The sequence below is a fragment of the Liolophura sinensis genome, chromosome 12 (assembly GCF_032854445.1).
Source record: "Liolophura sinensis isolate JHLJ2023 chromosome 12, CUHK_Ljap_v2, whole genome shotgun sequence".
NCBI classification, from domain to species: Eukaryota; Metazoa; Mollusca; class Polyplacophora; order Chitonida; family Chitonidae; genus Liolophura; species Liolophura sinensis.
Genome location: NC_088306.1, coordinates 15,280,461 through 15,296,138, shown reverse-complemented (window position 1 = coordinate 15,296,138; position 15,678 = coordinate 15,280,461). Strand labels below are relative to the sequence as shown.

The 15,678-nt window shown below is 37.5% G+C and overlaps 1 protein-coding gene across 2 annotated transcripts in view; it reads right to left on the bottom strand.

The window, feature by feature from the left end:
- LOC135479055 (uncharacterized) overlaps positions 1–15,678 on the bottom strand; it is a 127,160-nt gene that overhangs the window by 72,234 nt on the left and 39,248 nt on the right. For both annotated transcript variants that reach the window (XM_064758772.1, XM_064758771.1), the window contains exons 4-5: positions 15,424–15,534; positions 10,873–10,937 (exon numbers count right to left, since the gene is read on the bottom strand). In XM_064758772.1, the coding sequence (XP_064614842.1) occupies positions 10,873–10,937; positions 15,424–15,534 (176 nt within the window). The remainder of the gene's footprint in view (positions 1–10,872; positions 10,938–15,423; positions 15,535–15,678) is intronic.

Below are 15,678 nucleotides of genomic sequence, written 5' to 3'. Positions count from 1 at the left end.
ATTAATCGTCTCAAAAGATTCACTAATAGTGAAAGGAAATACAAAATTTGTTAAAAATTAAGTTCCACAAAACATCTGTTAAAATTACACAGCACTGCCAGCAGAAGACAGCCATCTCTTGAAAACTTCTATCACTGCCTGAGGAAAATCTGTTTAAAACCATCAAGAAAAATTCAACATGAGTCTTTTTCCATTTTCCACCCCTCCCAATTTTATTGATTTGATTGGTGTTTTACGCCGTACTCACTTATATATTTCACTAATATGACGGCGGCCAGCATTATGGTGGGTGGAAACCAGGCAGAGCCTGGGGGAAACCCACGACCATCCGCAGGTTGCTGGCAGACCTTCCCACTTACGGCCGGAGAGGAAGCCAGCATGAGCTGGACTTGAACTCTCAGCGACCGCATTGGTGAGAGGCTCCTGGGTCATTACGCTGCGCTAGCGCGGTAACCGACTGAGCCACGGAGGCCCCCACCCCTCTCAAGAATTGGCAGTCAGTATACTATGGGTGGAGGAAACCGTTATGACTATGGAAAACGAGACAGTGCAGGATAAATCACCAACCTCTGACAAGCCTCATGCAATCATTCTGTCAATCTTTCCGATGGTGGAAGGTGTGTTGTCTCCAGCAAACTTCGTACAGGGAGTACAGGCATCTGCTTACTGCCACTAAATTTCACAGAACAATATCGCCACACTATATGGCTGAAACATCGCCAAAGAAGGCGTAAAGCCATGATCATTAATTCTCAGAACAATGGAAGCTAATTCATCTTCAGAATTCCCTCTCCAAGGATGGCAGTGGACCTATTCTTCATGTGACCAGGGCCATGACCACTTGTCTATGAACCAAATCCCTTGCAAATGATCATGAAACAAATTTTAAATATCAGTCAGGTAAGTAAACCCATTTTGCAAAAATTGGCCATGCTGACATGTCCTTCCTCAAACCACCATCATAACTGCTTGTCAAGTAGAGAAGACAGCTCTAGACACAAAGCCAATGTGGCGTACAGCCATAATCATTCATTCATTTATTCTAGGCACAAAACTACAGAAAAAGGTCTAAGAGGCTGTGTGAGCATATTTCATTAATTTTCAATTAATGAAAGAAACCAATTAATATCTGTTTAATTAAAACAAATACTAGTTTCCCAGTGGCTTCACTATGTTCGAACAAATTACCAAAAATCCCATCTTTGAGTGAAAGAAATATATCAAAGAGTTAGGATACAATTTTGTCTACAGTTCCTGCAGCACTTTGTTTAGCAAGATGGTGACATTTACACTGAACGTGAAGACTGTTGTAATGTCAGATACAAATCGTGTACTAAATCAAAACCAGGAACACTTGTATCAACAGAAGCAGATTGTGTAAAAAAACACACGATTCTCGGCAAGTCTTCCGCCATCAGAAGACACAGCATCATATACGTGTAGGACATACGCACACACACTTACCCCAGCATGCCTTACGAGCCACTAGGGTGTTTCTCTAACATCTACATGTTTACATCTACATCTTACTACAAAGTTGGACAACTTGATACATCTTTTTTTTTTAATACTTATTTATATCAGTAGTTGTAAACTCATGTGCTTTCGATCAGGATTGAGAGAACTGCACATCGGGCAAAGCTTAGAGGAAAACTGGGGCGACCTAATCTCAAACAACATGACCAGCTTTCAACCAACACCTACAGACAATCCAAACGCTCATAAAGCCTCGCTGGTCAGGGTAGTTCCTTATGTCTTGAATTAAACCGCATACTGCGGCTTAATCTACAATATTCAGAGATTTCAAGATTCATGCTAAAGTTTGTTCTACCATACTGGTCAATGGCTAATGTAATAAATTGTTTTTACAATTTTTTTCTTAGTCTAGTTACTGTAATTCTTCAACCTTTTCGCATGTTCGTAAGGGTGTTTATTCGAGCGTATTCCGAAGGCATTATTCTGTCCAACCTGATGAATTCATACCTCTTCTGAAACCTTGAAACTGGCCAATCCAATCATTGTAGTTTTGTCTCCAAAATGAAATTAAAATGTGCATAACTTGCACTCAAAGTTGTTCTTTCATATGTGAAAAGGCTGGGAAATAGAGACAGAATATTCTCTAATATTATGTCTAAACAAAATATAGGCTTATTTTAGAATTTTTCCCTTTGAAAAGGTTGGTTTATTGCCTTTCACTTTGTCAAAAACATGATATTCCTGTAATAGTTTCTATCTTTCTCACACCAGAAAAAATGAGTAAGTAAGAAGCAAATGCCAGCTTAGAAATAAAAAATTCGCAGGCATGAATAACCACTGGCATATGAAAGATGCGAACGGATGTTTCCACAGCAAGTTAAATTAAGCATTTCCCCCATAAACGTCTCACAGATTTTCGAACAACTCCCCATCTGTTTTACCTACATGTCGTCCACACAGTTAGTATGAAGGTTAGGCTTTACATGCATGTATTAATTAGATGCACATCCTCAAGTATAAAAGTATGGGTTGTGAAGATGGATCCAAATAACACACAGATGCCAAAATATCAAGAACTAAATTGATTAGCATAAAACACTGTAAAACCTTCCTGCATCTGTGGTCTACTAAAACAATAAACAAAAAAAAAAAGTAAGCTGACCTATCAGTGAAACAATGTAAACCTGGAGAACCAAAACTGTGTAATTTTGCCTCATAAATCCCCAACTGGAACATTCAATTCCATTTTAAATGCTATAACCTTGATAAAACACAAAACAAAACATGAGCTGCTTTACCATCTCTCTCACAGAGTACCACCACACACCCACTTAAAAGTGAACATTTGACAACAATGATTAGTTACCGTAAAGAAATAAATAAATAATTCCCATAAAGAAAACAATGGATAATTACTATAAAGAAACACTAAAGACTTGTATGTAAAAATGCACTTTCAAAGCACATAAAAGCCTTAAAATGATATTTTTAATGACATACTTGTAATTCTCTAAAAGAAAAAATGTCAATGTCATGAAAAATGGTTAACTTCAGGTGAAATACAGTAAGAACATATTACTATCCACATCCACAAAAACAGCAAATACTAATATATCCCCTGAGTGTTGGTACATTTATAAAATCCCTGCCTGTTTATCATGTCTATTGTCAGTCCACAGGAACTATACCTCAGCAGTGGCGCACATGTAAAATCCCTGTGTTTATTGTCAGTCCATAGGAAATATACCTCAGCAGTGGCATAAATCCTTGTGCTTATTGTCAGTCCATAGAAAATATACCTCAGCAGTGGTATACATGTAAAATCCCTGTGTTTATTGTCAGTCCATAGGAAATATACCTCAGCCGTGGCATACATGCAAAATCCCTGTGTTTATTGTCAGTCCATAGGAAATATACCTCAGCAGTGGCGTACATGTAAAATCCCTGTGTTTATTGTCAGTCCATAGGAAATATACCTCAGCAGTGGCATAAATCCTTGTGCTTATTGTCAGTCCATAGAAAATATACCTCAGCAGTGGCATACATGTAAAATCCCTGTGTGTGAACTGGCAGTCCATAGGAAATATACCTCCGCAGTGGCATAAATCCTTGTGCTTATTGTCAGTCCATAGGAAATATACCTCCGCAGTGGCATAAATCCTTGTGCTTATTGTCAGTCCATAGGAAATATACCTCAGCAGTGGCAGACATGCAAAATCCCTGTGTTTATTGTCAGCCCATAGGAAATATACCTCAGCAGTGGCATACATGTAAAATCTCTGTGTGTTTACTGTCAATGGAAACAGCCAGATTCAAATTGATTCCACAGCAATTAAAATTTAAATTAAGCTCTGCATAATGTCCATTCACAAATGCCTCTTTAAGTATTAAGAAAAAACTTGTGGATTCGAATGTGATTACTCATATGACCTGTCTTAGTTCTGCTAACACATACCTCTGGTATTTCTCCCTGACAAGCTGGTGTTTAAGTGATGTACACAAGTGTACATTCACTCCACACTTATGCAATTAGTCACTCTTTAGCACATAGCTATAAACAAACAGGCTTCACCTGACAAACAATAATGACTAGCCCACCAAACCTACAAATAGATGGCATGGGGCAAACTAAACATATCTTAATAGCCTGCCTGTAACTTGAATTTAGGTACACTGAAATTTGGGACAGCTAGCTAATAAAGAAGGTTAATTATGTGCGGCTAAAGTACTCAACGCTGAAGCAGCATCCACAGGTACTTATCACATGCAAATTATAATTAAGATTTTGTTTACATACAATTACATGTACATGTATTTAGTTACTTCATACTTGACTGCTTGTGTATGTGTCTGTTGAAGCTCATTATGTGTAACTGTACCTATAAGTGTGTAACTATACATATAAGTATGTAACTGTATCTATAAGTGTGTAACTCTATAAACATGTAGAAGTGTGTAACTGTACATGTATGTAAAAGTGTGTAACTGTACATATAAGTGTGTAGCTGTACATGTAAATATGTAACTGTACATATAAGTGTGTAACTGTACCTATAAGTGTGTAACTGTATATATAAGTATGTAACCGTATATATAAGTGTGTAACTCTACATACATGTATAAGTGTGTAACTGTACATATATGTAAAAGTGTGTAAATGTACATATAAGCATGTACCTGTACATACAAGTGTGTAACCGTACATGTAAGAGTGTAACTGTACATATAAGTGTGTAACTGTATATATGAGCATGTAACTGTACATATAAGTGTGTAACTGTACATACATGTATAAGTGTGTAACTGTACATATATGTAAAAGTGTGTAATTGTACATATAAGTGTGTAACTGTACATATAAGTGTGTAGCTGTACATATAAATGTGTAACTGTACATGTAAGTATGTAACTGTACATATAAGTGTGTAACTACATATAGGTATAAGTGAGTAACTGTACATATGTGTAAATGTGTGTAACTGTACATATATGTAAACGTGTGTAACTGTACATATAAGTGTGTAACTGTACATATACGTGTGTAACTGAACATATACGTGTGTAACTGTACATATAAGTGTGTAACTACATATAGGTATAAGTGTGTACATATATGTAAAAGTGTGTAACTGTACATATAAGTGTGTAACTGTACATATACGTGTGTAACTGAACATATAAGTGTGTAACTGTGCATATAATAATATGTGCCCAAGCACTCACTCACTTACTCACTCACAATAATATGTAAATAATACATAAGCAATTTCTCAGCCATTTTATGGCGGCCCAGCTCATCAGAGGAGAAAACCCTGAGTGCTCGCACCAGACATGCCAGGCTTTGGTCTTCAAGTGTTTAACAAACCTTCTGACTAAAATTTGTGGCTGGGACAGCAATAGACTTTCTATTTATATCAGAAGTGGTATAAATTTGTTGACTGATGTACTGATGGTTTATGTGTGTGAGCCAGCTTACATGTACTTTCTGCAATTACAACATTTACTTTCATCGTCAACCATATCCATATATTCCTGGCATCTCAATTTAATAAACAGTCAGCTTATATGCATACTCATACTCATACCCATTGTGACATCTATCAAAAATAAACACATTCCGTACATATCGATATATATACATGCACATAGTGTACTGGCCTGTAAAGCTCATTTCAACACAATTTCAAAAATCCCCAATAATGCTAATAACTGTTTTCCATCATTAATTTCCCTGCTAACTACAGTCATGATGTCTTAATTTTACACTACATAGAGAAGTTACCAAAAATACACTCACTAACCTCTTGGAGAAATTGTGTCCGCGCACCCTTGATTTATTATCATGCTCCACTAGCTGTCACTGCCTGCCATGGGACATTATTTGTTTATACCTGTACATTCTTATTACTATTGTACTGGAGTTTTCTTTTCTTTCCTTATCATACTGAAGACAGAGGAGGATCTGGCTGTAGCTGCCATATCCAGCTAGTATTAATTCGCACGAACCCAATGTATTATGTAGTACACACATGTAGTACACACATGCAGTCATTATAATGCTCATCTATAAGATTCCTATATCAAAATTATAAAAATAGAGCACACCTCTATAATATAGGCTGTAGTGATACTTATAATTGATATAAATTAATAGCAGACACTGTAATTTGCTTTATAGTTGATATAAATATAAAGAGACTGTCTACGTAATTTACTAAACCTAATTTCATGTACATTATAACCCCATATATATATATATATATATATATATATATATATATATATATATATATATATATATATATATATATATATACCACATGTTCATTAAGTACATATTCATGCTGTCACCTGTATATTAACATGTAGGTCCATGGTAAGTACCATGTTCAATAACATAGCCGTGAGCATGTCAATAATATGCTCTAGCCTTAAATATACATGTATGTATATACATGCTTTCCTCTTTTGTACGGTACTTTTTAACAAAATAAAAACAGTGAGTTAAGCATTTAATACATATTAAAACACTATCAGATGGTATCAGATTTTTATAATTTTATGCATGAAATATTTAAAACACCTGAACTAAAAATATTATCCCCTCTCTGTACATGCACGCTATTTTAAGTCAACTAAGTCAGATCAGGAATATGCTTTCATGAAGGTGGTAAAATCAAAATACCTGCACCTTTAATGTAAATCCCAGTATGACCACTTTAAGCTAGTCCTCATTCTTCAATGTCAGCACTTGGAGAATTTCAGGAGCAATTCATATCCAGTTTTGCACGAACAAAATCGAAAACATGATCTTTTCTTACAGGGCTGTACACATAAAGGACATTAAAATCCCATACCAAAAGGCTTCATGTCTACATTAAAATTTAACTTCAAAGAGAGCTAGGAAATTGATAAAACCCATACCTTTACATCTCAGCTACAGCCAAGTGAGTCTAGTATGTGTAAAGTCCCACGTACACACCTATGCTGTAGTGCACTGTCCAGTCTGCAGTCAAATCTCAGTGCTTCTCTATGCTGGTGAGGCACACAAACATGTGTGGAGTTGAATCAGGAAAATCAGCATAAAACTTAATCCAAACCCTGGCAAACAATTTCTGTCCCTCAATGTGGAATCACCCCACACATGTTAATGTAGACAAACCCACACAGAGGCTTTCCTGTCTCAGAGGCTTGATAAACCTCAGGCACATGTGGCCACCACATTCACACTGTACTCTGACCTTCGACCCTGATCCTGGACATCCCTATTCTGCTGATAAGGGGGGGACAGATGTCTTATGTAAGATACACATTTACACAGATAGTATGGATTTACCATCCGTGGCTATACTGTGCATGTACTTTGGAAAAATTAAAACTGAGACTTGATTTGTCTGTAAACTGCAAAGCTTCTGAATTATGAAGTGTGCAGCAAACATCAATTAACACATTAGAATAAATATACACAGAACAAGACAATACATCACCTTTGAACTTTTCATGTAAAAGCACAGGTACCCTTCAATAGAATAGCCCATTATTTCCATCGCTGAACAATGTAAACAATTAACATTAAATCCATTATACATGTAGTAATCATATCATACAAATCATAAAGGCATTTAATGAAATCCAAGAAATAATCAAAATCACATTTTAATAAATGAAGCCTATTGTTTTCTTTCATGGCATGGTGAAACCAAAGCTGACAAGCATACCTGTGTATATATCTACAGTGATGGCTAAAGACCTCTGACCTCTGACCTGTGCCCTACACACACACCTTTATTTTAGCATATGTATAAACATGTGTACCAAAAACTGTTTGTTTGCACCCTGTGAAAGACAGTATAGCTGTAAAACTTTTGCAAAGAGAACGTAACATACATATATGTGCATGTGCAAAGACAGCACACCCTAATTCTTCAACCTTTTTGTATATGAAAGAGCAACTTTCAGTCCAATTTATGTATATTTACAATAAGATTTTGGAGACAAAACCACATTGGTTGGATTGGCCAATTTCAGGGCTTCATAAAGAGCATAATTTTATCAGTCTACTTAGAAAAATGTCTTTAGAATATGCTTGAATCAACATCTTGCAAACACAACAAAAGGTTGTAGAATTACAGTACATGATCATGTAAGTTTTCCTCTGCTCGCCAAGTCTCCGTGGGGGCCTTGTATGGTGACAATAAGCAGGTGTCAAAGCTTGTGTTTCTAACATTCTTTGAAAACGACTTCCTTTTCTTGCACCGATATCGTGTGCAAACATGTGCGTAAAATGTGGTAAACTTCATCAGTAATTTGCCAAAGGTCGATGGTTTAATTTAAGCACACTCCGGTTTTCCTCAACCCATAAAAGTGCATAACCCACATGACACATATGAAGAAGGACATTAAGCAAACAATCTAATTAATAAAAAAATATACTGAAGGTATGCATAGTTCTTCATTTGTACATGTGTTTAAAGTCAGGCAAATCATAATGGCAAGAGAAAGGAGCTTCTATAGCGTTGTCTCAATACTACAGTATCTCAGGGAAAAATTATTCCTTATCTGACATAGCTTTCAACATTATTTTCATTGAAACTCAACTTAAAAATGCGGCCAAAACAGCGAGAGCCAGACTTGAACATCCAACATCACTGGTTAAGGACCCAAGAGTTTCAGCGAGTCAGTTCTTCAAAACACCTTGGCCAGTGAGACTATCATGTAGTTGGGCAATATAAAGGTAGTGCAGCGCAGAAGACTGGGCAGGATCCTTTCCAACCCTTTCCAACCCCTATTCTTCCCCCAAAAGCTGATTAGACACCATACACCATCACCATCTAAGAATAATACCATGAAGTGGGATTTCCCTGGATTTATATGGCTCGAGTTTCAATGAAAAGCCTCCTGACTGAGTAAATGACTGGTAGATTGGTTTTCAATGCCATGTTCACGAATTTTTCACAGACTGTATATTTGGGGTCGTGTTGGTCGTGCAAGGCATAACAACGGGAAACTGAATCTCTCCAACTAAAACTTTTTCATGCCAAAACTATGTGTAGGTTTCATTTATTCTTTACTTTTCTTGAAAGTAGCACACAATAGTAGTACTCTTACATAATTTACCTCCAATAACCCTGATGCACTACCGAGAGTTGTAACTAACAGCAGTCGTAAATGCAATGTCAAGTCTTAAGAGCTATGTCATTAGGCAAGCACAATGTTACGAGGCCTGTGAGAAACACCTCCCAGTAGCTTATTTGTGTGGAACCTTCCATGACACAGATGTTTACTAGAGTTATCTCCCTTCCATTAACAGCTCATAACTCCTGGCATGTTTACCAATAAACACAAAACTACATTTGCTCGGCATATACATAAAAATAAACACACACATGCCTCGCATGACTCAGAACCGATACCTCTTCTACAGAAATATATTTTTAAATAGTCTCAAGAGTTTTCAAATGTATAATTCCAGCCCAAACTCATAAATGGAATGACATACACATTGTATTATTGGTTGTTACTGCAAGCTTTAAGACGAGATGTCATCGTTAACATTATTTATGATCAGGTCTAGTTTAAGAGTACACTCAGAGGAAATGTGGAGAATCAATCAGAAAAAGAATGGTCTCCATGAGAATTCCTCGTCTCACAGAATATGACAGATTTAGTGGTGGTTTTTCTGGTGAGACTATATACAGTCCATCAGCTTCTATCAGTTGTTAACCCTTGTCATACTAAGATGCTACTTGATCATAAATACCACTTTGAATCACAAGCTGAACAGTGACTGTCAGAACAACAGGGTTAATCAGCTTCCTGCATTCAGTCATGCGTATTGATTATTATAGTAGTGCTAGAACAATGAAATAATTTTATAAAAGATAATTTAAAAGAAAAGACAACAAATAACATAACCTGAATTACTTTGGAAGAGGAGTGAAATTAGAACTAAACAGCCATTTTTTTTTTCTTTTTTTGAGGGGGGTGGAGGTGGGCGGGGCTTTGTTACTCATTAAATTCATCTTTAATCTGAAATTCTTACAGACCATGACATTGTTACAGGCAAATGTAGTATGTATAGGACATTCAGACACCACAATCATACGTTTAACAAGCAAACCAGGAATCGGGTTACGGCAGAGAAAAAACTGAGTTCCTGGTTCTAAAGATATAACTACTTATGGTAAACCTTTTTAATCACCAAAGCACTTTTAATCAGCGGTATTTATGCTTACAATTATCATGAAAATGACACTAAAATGAAATGGTTGTGTCGCTAAAGATGCAAGCTTTATATAGCTGTGCAAATTATTTCTCTACACCCCAAAGTGATCTCAGAATGTTTCAAAATATTGGTAGCAGCGGTGGTTGAAAATGTTGAAGAATTAGGGTGAGTATTTTATGGCTACTGTAATGCTTTTTCAGTGGCTAGTTTTGAACCATGCAATACAAATTATAGAGAAGAAGACTCTCTGCTTATAAAGAAATAACTAGTTAACTACAGTACATGTATTTCAAAGCTGTGGAGCTTACTTTATCAGCGCTTAAAACTGTTTTTGACTTGGTTCGACTTCTGATCCTCGGCCCACTGTTACACATGCAACAGATTTCACTGCTTAGTTTACTGTAATTACATCAAAGCCCCCATAAACACATCAAAACTTAAATAAGGAACTACTGTCATTTTCAGAGACTCAGGAAAACATTCTGGCCAACAAAAAAACAAGAGTGCCCATTGTAGACATCTTTACAACAATTTGGGCACTGCATCAACTGATGTCATAGTGAGGCAGTTGAGGGAGGTCACAGTCCATGTAGCAGGGAGTCTCACATGGTGCTGTGGGGTTCTTTCCTTTCTCTGTAATAAGGAAGTATTAGTGATATTAAACTACTTACTTTTCCACCAGAAGCTGTCCTTCTTCCACTTGCTTCATTGTCTTCTCAAGTCTCATTTTCTCTTCCTGAAAAAACAAAAAAAAAATGAATTGTAGCCTTTTTCTAGGGAGATAGTGACAGAGATGGCTTTATTATATTGTTAGAGGAAAGAAAAAATAAGTCTTATTTCACATCAATGTATATCAATCATATATAAGTAACTGCTACCTGCACAAGTCACTGAAACTTGAACAGTTATTCAAGTCACATAGGTATGGTACATATACAGGTAGCCAGCGAACATTAAAAATGCTTTTCATAGGGTTGGGCCAAGATGAAACATTGTGGATTTTCTGAAGGTGAAGATCTGGGGAGTGCAAGTGATTATATGTCCAAAGGAGCTTAATAAACAAGAATGCATGCAGTCCATGCGTATATAACATGCAAAAAAAAAAAAAAGCCCAAATTCTGTAAATTAGCACAAAAATAGTTTTCTGCACAAAATGTACATCTTATGCATATGCTGAATGTGTTTATGTTATGGGACCTGGCAGATCTACAGCTTATTCTTGGAAACTCAAATACAGTGGCATAGATTGGGGAAAGCTTGTACACTCTTCATTCTTAATTTTGTCGATATGTTCAGTCACCATAATGAGTATCGGCAGCCAATGAATAATAGCTGTGGGCTTGCAGGGTTAACTTAAGTCAACATGTTTTGCTTAAGGATTACAACGGCATCCTTAATCCAATTTGGCAGCTTTCAGTTCTATTTGCAGAGCCCCGAGAAACCTTGCCGAAATACCACCTAATGATGTTAGACAGTACTGCACTTGTCACAGCTCAATACATAAACAGCATCTGGAACTGGGATAACTAGCTGTGGGAACTTTCGGTAGTAATGTCACCAAGAGAAACCACAAAACGGCAGGGATTTTCTGTTCTCTTACATTAAAACAATTTTGCCCCAGCTCTCACTGTTGGTTGGGCCTTGATGGATGCCAACGTTCAGTTGACCATTAGCACATGCAGTCTAATGTTTGTTGAAGACAACCTGTCTTCCACTAGCATGGCTTTCATATAAATGTATGTCACGTGTGGATTTAGCTCATCAGAAACTTGACAGAAGATTGGACGTTTTCCTCAGGAACTCTAGTTTCCTCCACCTATAAAACTGACCACCATTGTGTATGTCAAAAATTACTGAGTACGGCGTAAAACGTCATTAAATTAATAGATAAATAATTAATTAATATAACACTCACACAAGATTACTGTATTTTAATGCATGTATAAAAAACATATGATGATGAAGCCTAAAGAAAAAACTTTCACCACTTTATCTTTTTATCAAAAAAAAACAAAACAAAACAAAAAACAGACAGAATTTATTTGTTTTCCATCCACTTAATGGCATCAGAAGATTACAAACTGCACCCCAACCAGATTGATGTGCATGTTAATGTGGAAACCACCTGAATATAATGGTACACTGCTTCACTGCTTGTTTATTATGACACATTGTGATCAACCTAACCATAATTCCTTACCCCTTCACATGTATTCCAGTCCTATTTTCATGCATGGTTATTGCAGTTTTCAAACAAGCAATTTAAGTATATGCAATAAATCTTAATAATGCAAAATGAGATTTAAAAGTTCCAGCAAGTCAAGAACTTATATCAAGTACTTCACTTACTTTCTTCATTGTTTTTTTTTACACCATGCTCAAGAATACCTCCCTTATATGACAGCAGCCAGCATTACAGTGGGAGGAAACCAGACAGATCGCTTATATTAAGTATGCCATATGTACAAGATATACATGTTAAAATTAATCTATTTTTATCACCACTTCACTGAGATCACACAAAACAATAAAACTTTACAATGGTCCACTCAAAAATGACAATAAAAAGATCCAACAGATTTCCAATTCCATTCCTTTCCATCCATGGTATCAGCTGCAACAGATATCTGAGTCTGATTGCAATATTTCATTCCCTTGTAGGGATAAAAAAAACTATTAAACCTACTCATTTTATCATGGGAATATGGCAATTAACTTTTCTTCACGCAAAAAAGTCAATTTCCAAGCATAAATAATATTTGCGTTTTTGTTTGTTTTTTTTTTTTTTTTACAGATTACACAGTGACGAAAAGTGTCCAGACAAAGAGGCAGCCACTCTTCCACTCAGGGTATTTCTTCCATTGAGGCCTTCATAAACATCCTCAAGCAATTAATCAAACTTAACAGACATTATTCTCAACTCGGTTTGGGTAAAATTGGTTGCCACCTGAAATAGAAAAGCTGTTCTTCAGTTTCCTGAAGTTCTTTGGAAGATGCAAATACCATGATATATAGTCATCAGGACCTAATTAATCCAGCCCCTCTCAGGGTCCAATTAACGGGTGCTGCCGTTCCCTCAAAGTGCATGCCATTTTGCAGCAATAAAAAAAAGAAAAAGAAAAAAAAAACCAGCCCGAATTTATTATAAGTGAAGATAAGTAAAACTCACAAACTATTTGAGAAAACGCTGTCGATGGGAAATTGGAAGACTGTGTTGTTGGTTGCACGATATGCCGAGAGCTGGACACTTCGTTTGCTAGTCAAATTAGCCGATGTCAGGTTTACCTCTCAAAATCTGACCCTGGTGTTCATTTCTAGCAGTTCCTGTGGAATTCCTCATGCCGTTACTCCAGACACGTCACCGCTTTGTGTTTTGTGACCCATTTCTAGCAGTTCCTGTGGAATTCCTCATGCCGTTACTCCAGACACGCCACCACTTTGTGTCTTGTGACCCATTTCTAGCAGTTCCTGTGGAATTCCTCATGCCGTTACTCCAGACACGTCACCGCTTTGTGTCTTGTGACCCATTTCTAGCAGTTCCTGTGGAATTCCTCATGCCATTACTCCAGACACGTCACCACTTAGTGCCTTGTGACCCATTTCTAGCAGTTCCTGTGGAATTCCTCATGCCGTTACTCCAGACACGTCACCGCTTTGTGTCTTGTGACCCATTTCTAGCAGTTCCTGTGGAATTCCTCATGCCGTTACTCCAGACACGTCACCACTTTGTGTCTTGTGACTCATTTCTAGCAGTTCCTGTGGAACTCCTCATGCCGTTACTCCAGGCACGTCACCACTTTGTGTCTTGTGACTCATTTCTAGCAGTTCCTGTGGAACTCCTCATGCCGTTACTCCAGACACGCCACCACTTTGTGTCTTGTGACTCATTTCTAGCAGTTCCTGTGGAACTCCTCATGCCGTTACTCCAGACACGCCACCACTTTGTGCCTTGTAACCCATTTAAAGCCAGTGGAAGATGGCGACGTAAGACTCACTGCTCGCAGTTGAGCAGAGTCGAACATTCTCACGTCTACACGCTGGCAAAAATTAACAACGGCCTTAGTGCATACCATACAGCTAGGTAAGTTGACACGGAAAACCCTAAGGAAAATTTCTTGCCAAAAATTAGTTTATAAGGTTGAATTTTTGGTTCAAACTCTGTCACATTATATAATGACACCAAGCCAACCAGTCCTGTTTCCTTGCTCTATCCTCCCTTAGCTGAGCGTCATGTGAGACTGCAAAAAGGACGATTTCTGAAGTCTTCAGTATGACCCGACACGGGTTTGATCTCAAGTCTCCTGACCTCAATGCGGACGCTCAAACCAGTGGGCCACAAAGCTCTTCCAAACCACAATGTGCAACCATTCACTGTGCATGACTATCTGCATTGTATTAGTAACATCACTGACAAAAAGGTTAACGAGTCCTATTAAGTGCTCTTGCATTAGTGTATTCAAAATGACTGGTCTCACTGGAGCAATCTAACTCAGACAGATGCATATGGCTATGTAGGCCCCCTTCACCATTTCTCTCCAAGAGGGTTTGGATGACAATGCTAAATTTTCCTGTGATGTACACAGATAATGGTTACACAATGAATATACGTATGTGTACCATATGTACAATACATACACGTCGAGTAGCTATGATGTTTGCAGGGTTAGTATGTATCTTATAATACACAGTGATGAGGCACTGAGATGAATAACAGGAAACCACATGTACATGTACTTCATATACGTGTGTACATGTAGGGGGCCTCCCTGGCCAAGGTGGTAGAGCCTCCCACCGATGCGGTCACTGTGAGTTGGGTCCAGCACATGCTGGTTTCCTCTCTGATCATACGTGGGAAGGGCAACCTGCAGATGGTCATGGGTTTTCCCCAGACTCTGCCCTGTTTCCTCCTACCATAACACTGGCTGCCATCATATATAAAAAGAAATATTTCTGTGTACGGCATAAATTAAATAAATAAATGTGTACGTATGCATCAAAATTTTGACATTTTTGGCACATTTAAGCTAAATCTAGAATATTTTCCACAAAATCTTTGCTTAAAAAAGAAAACTTGACATAACACCCCCCCCCCCCCCCAACAAAAAAAGAAAAATCTCACTGCCTAGCTGTTACACAGGAACGAAAATGTCTAAGAAGCAACATGAAGATTAAGACAAATGGTTGACCCAAACTTAAGTCTACTTCACATCGCACAGGCTCACCTCTTCAAATTGCTCCAAGAGTAGCTGAACGTACCGCTTCCGATCAAGATGGCCCTGAACGTGTCGTTGAATACAGACAGCAGCTTTGTGCTCCCGTGGAAGATTGTCCGTCTGGCAAACATCAATAAGAAAGGAATCAGTACAACACATCTATTCTGACGTCAGGTCATCGCCAAGTGTGAAGGATTAAGCGTGGCCATGTCAACATAACGGACTTTCTGAGGAATATTAAACTTAATAAGGCTACCTTTAAGG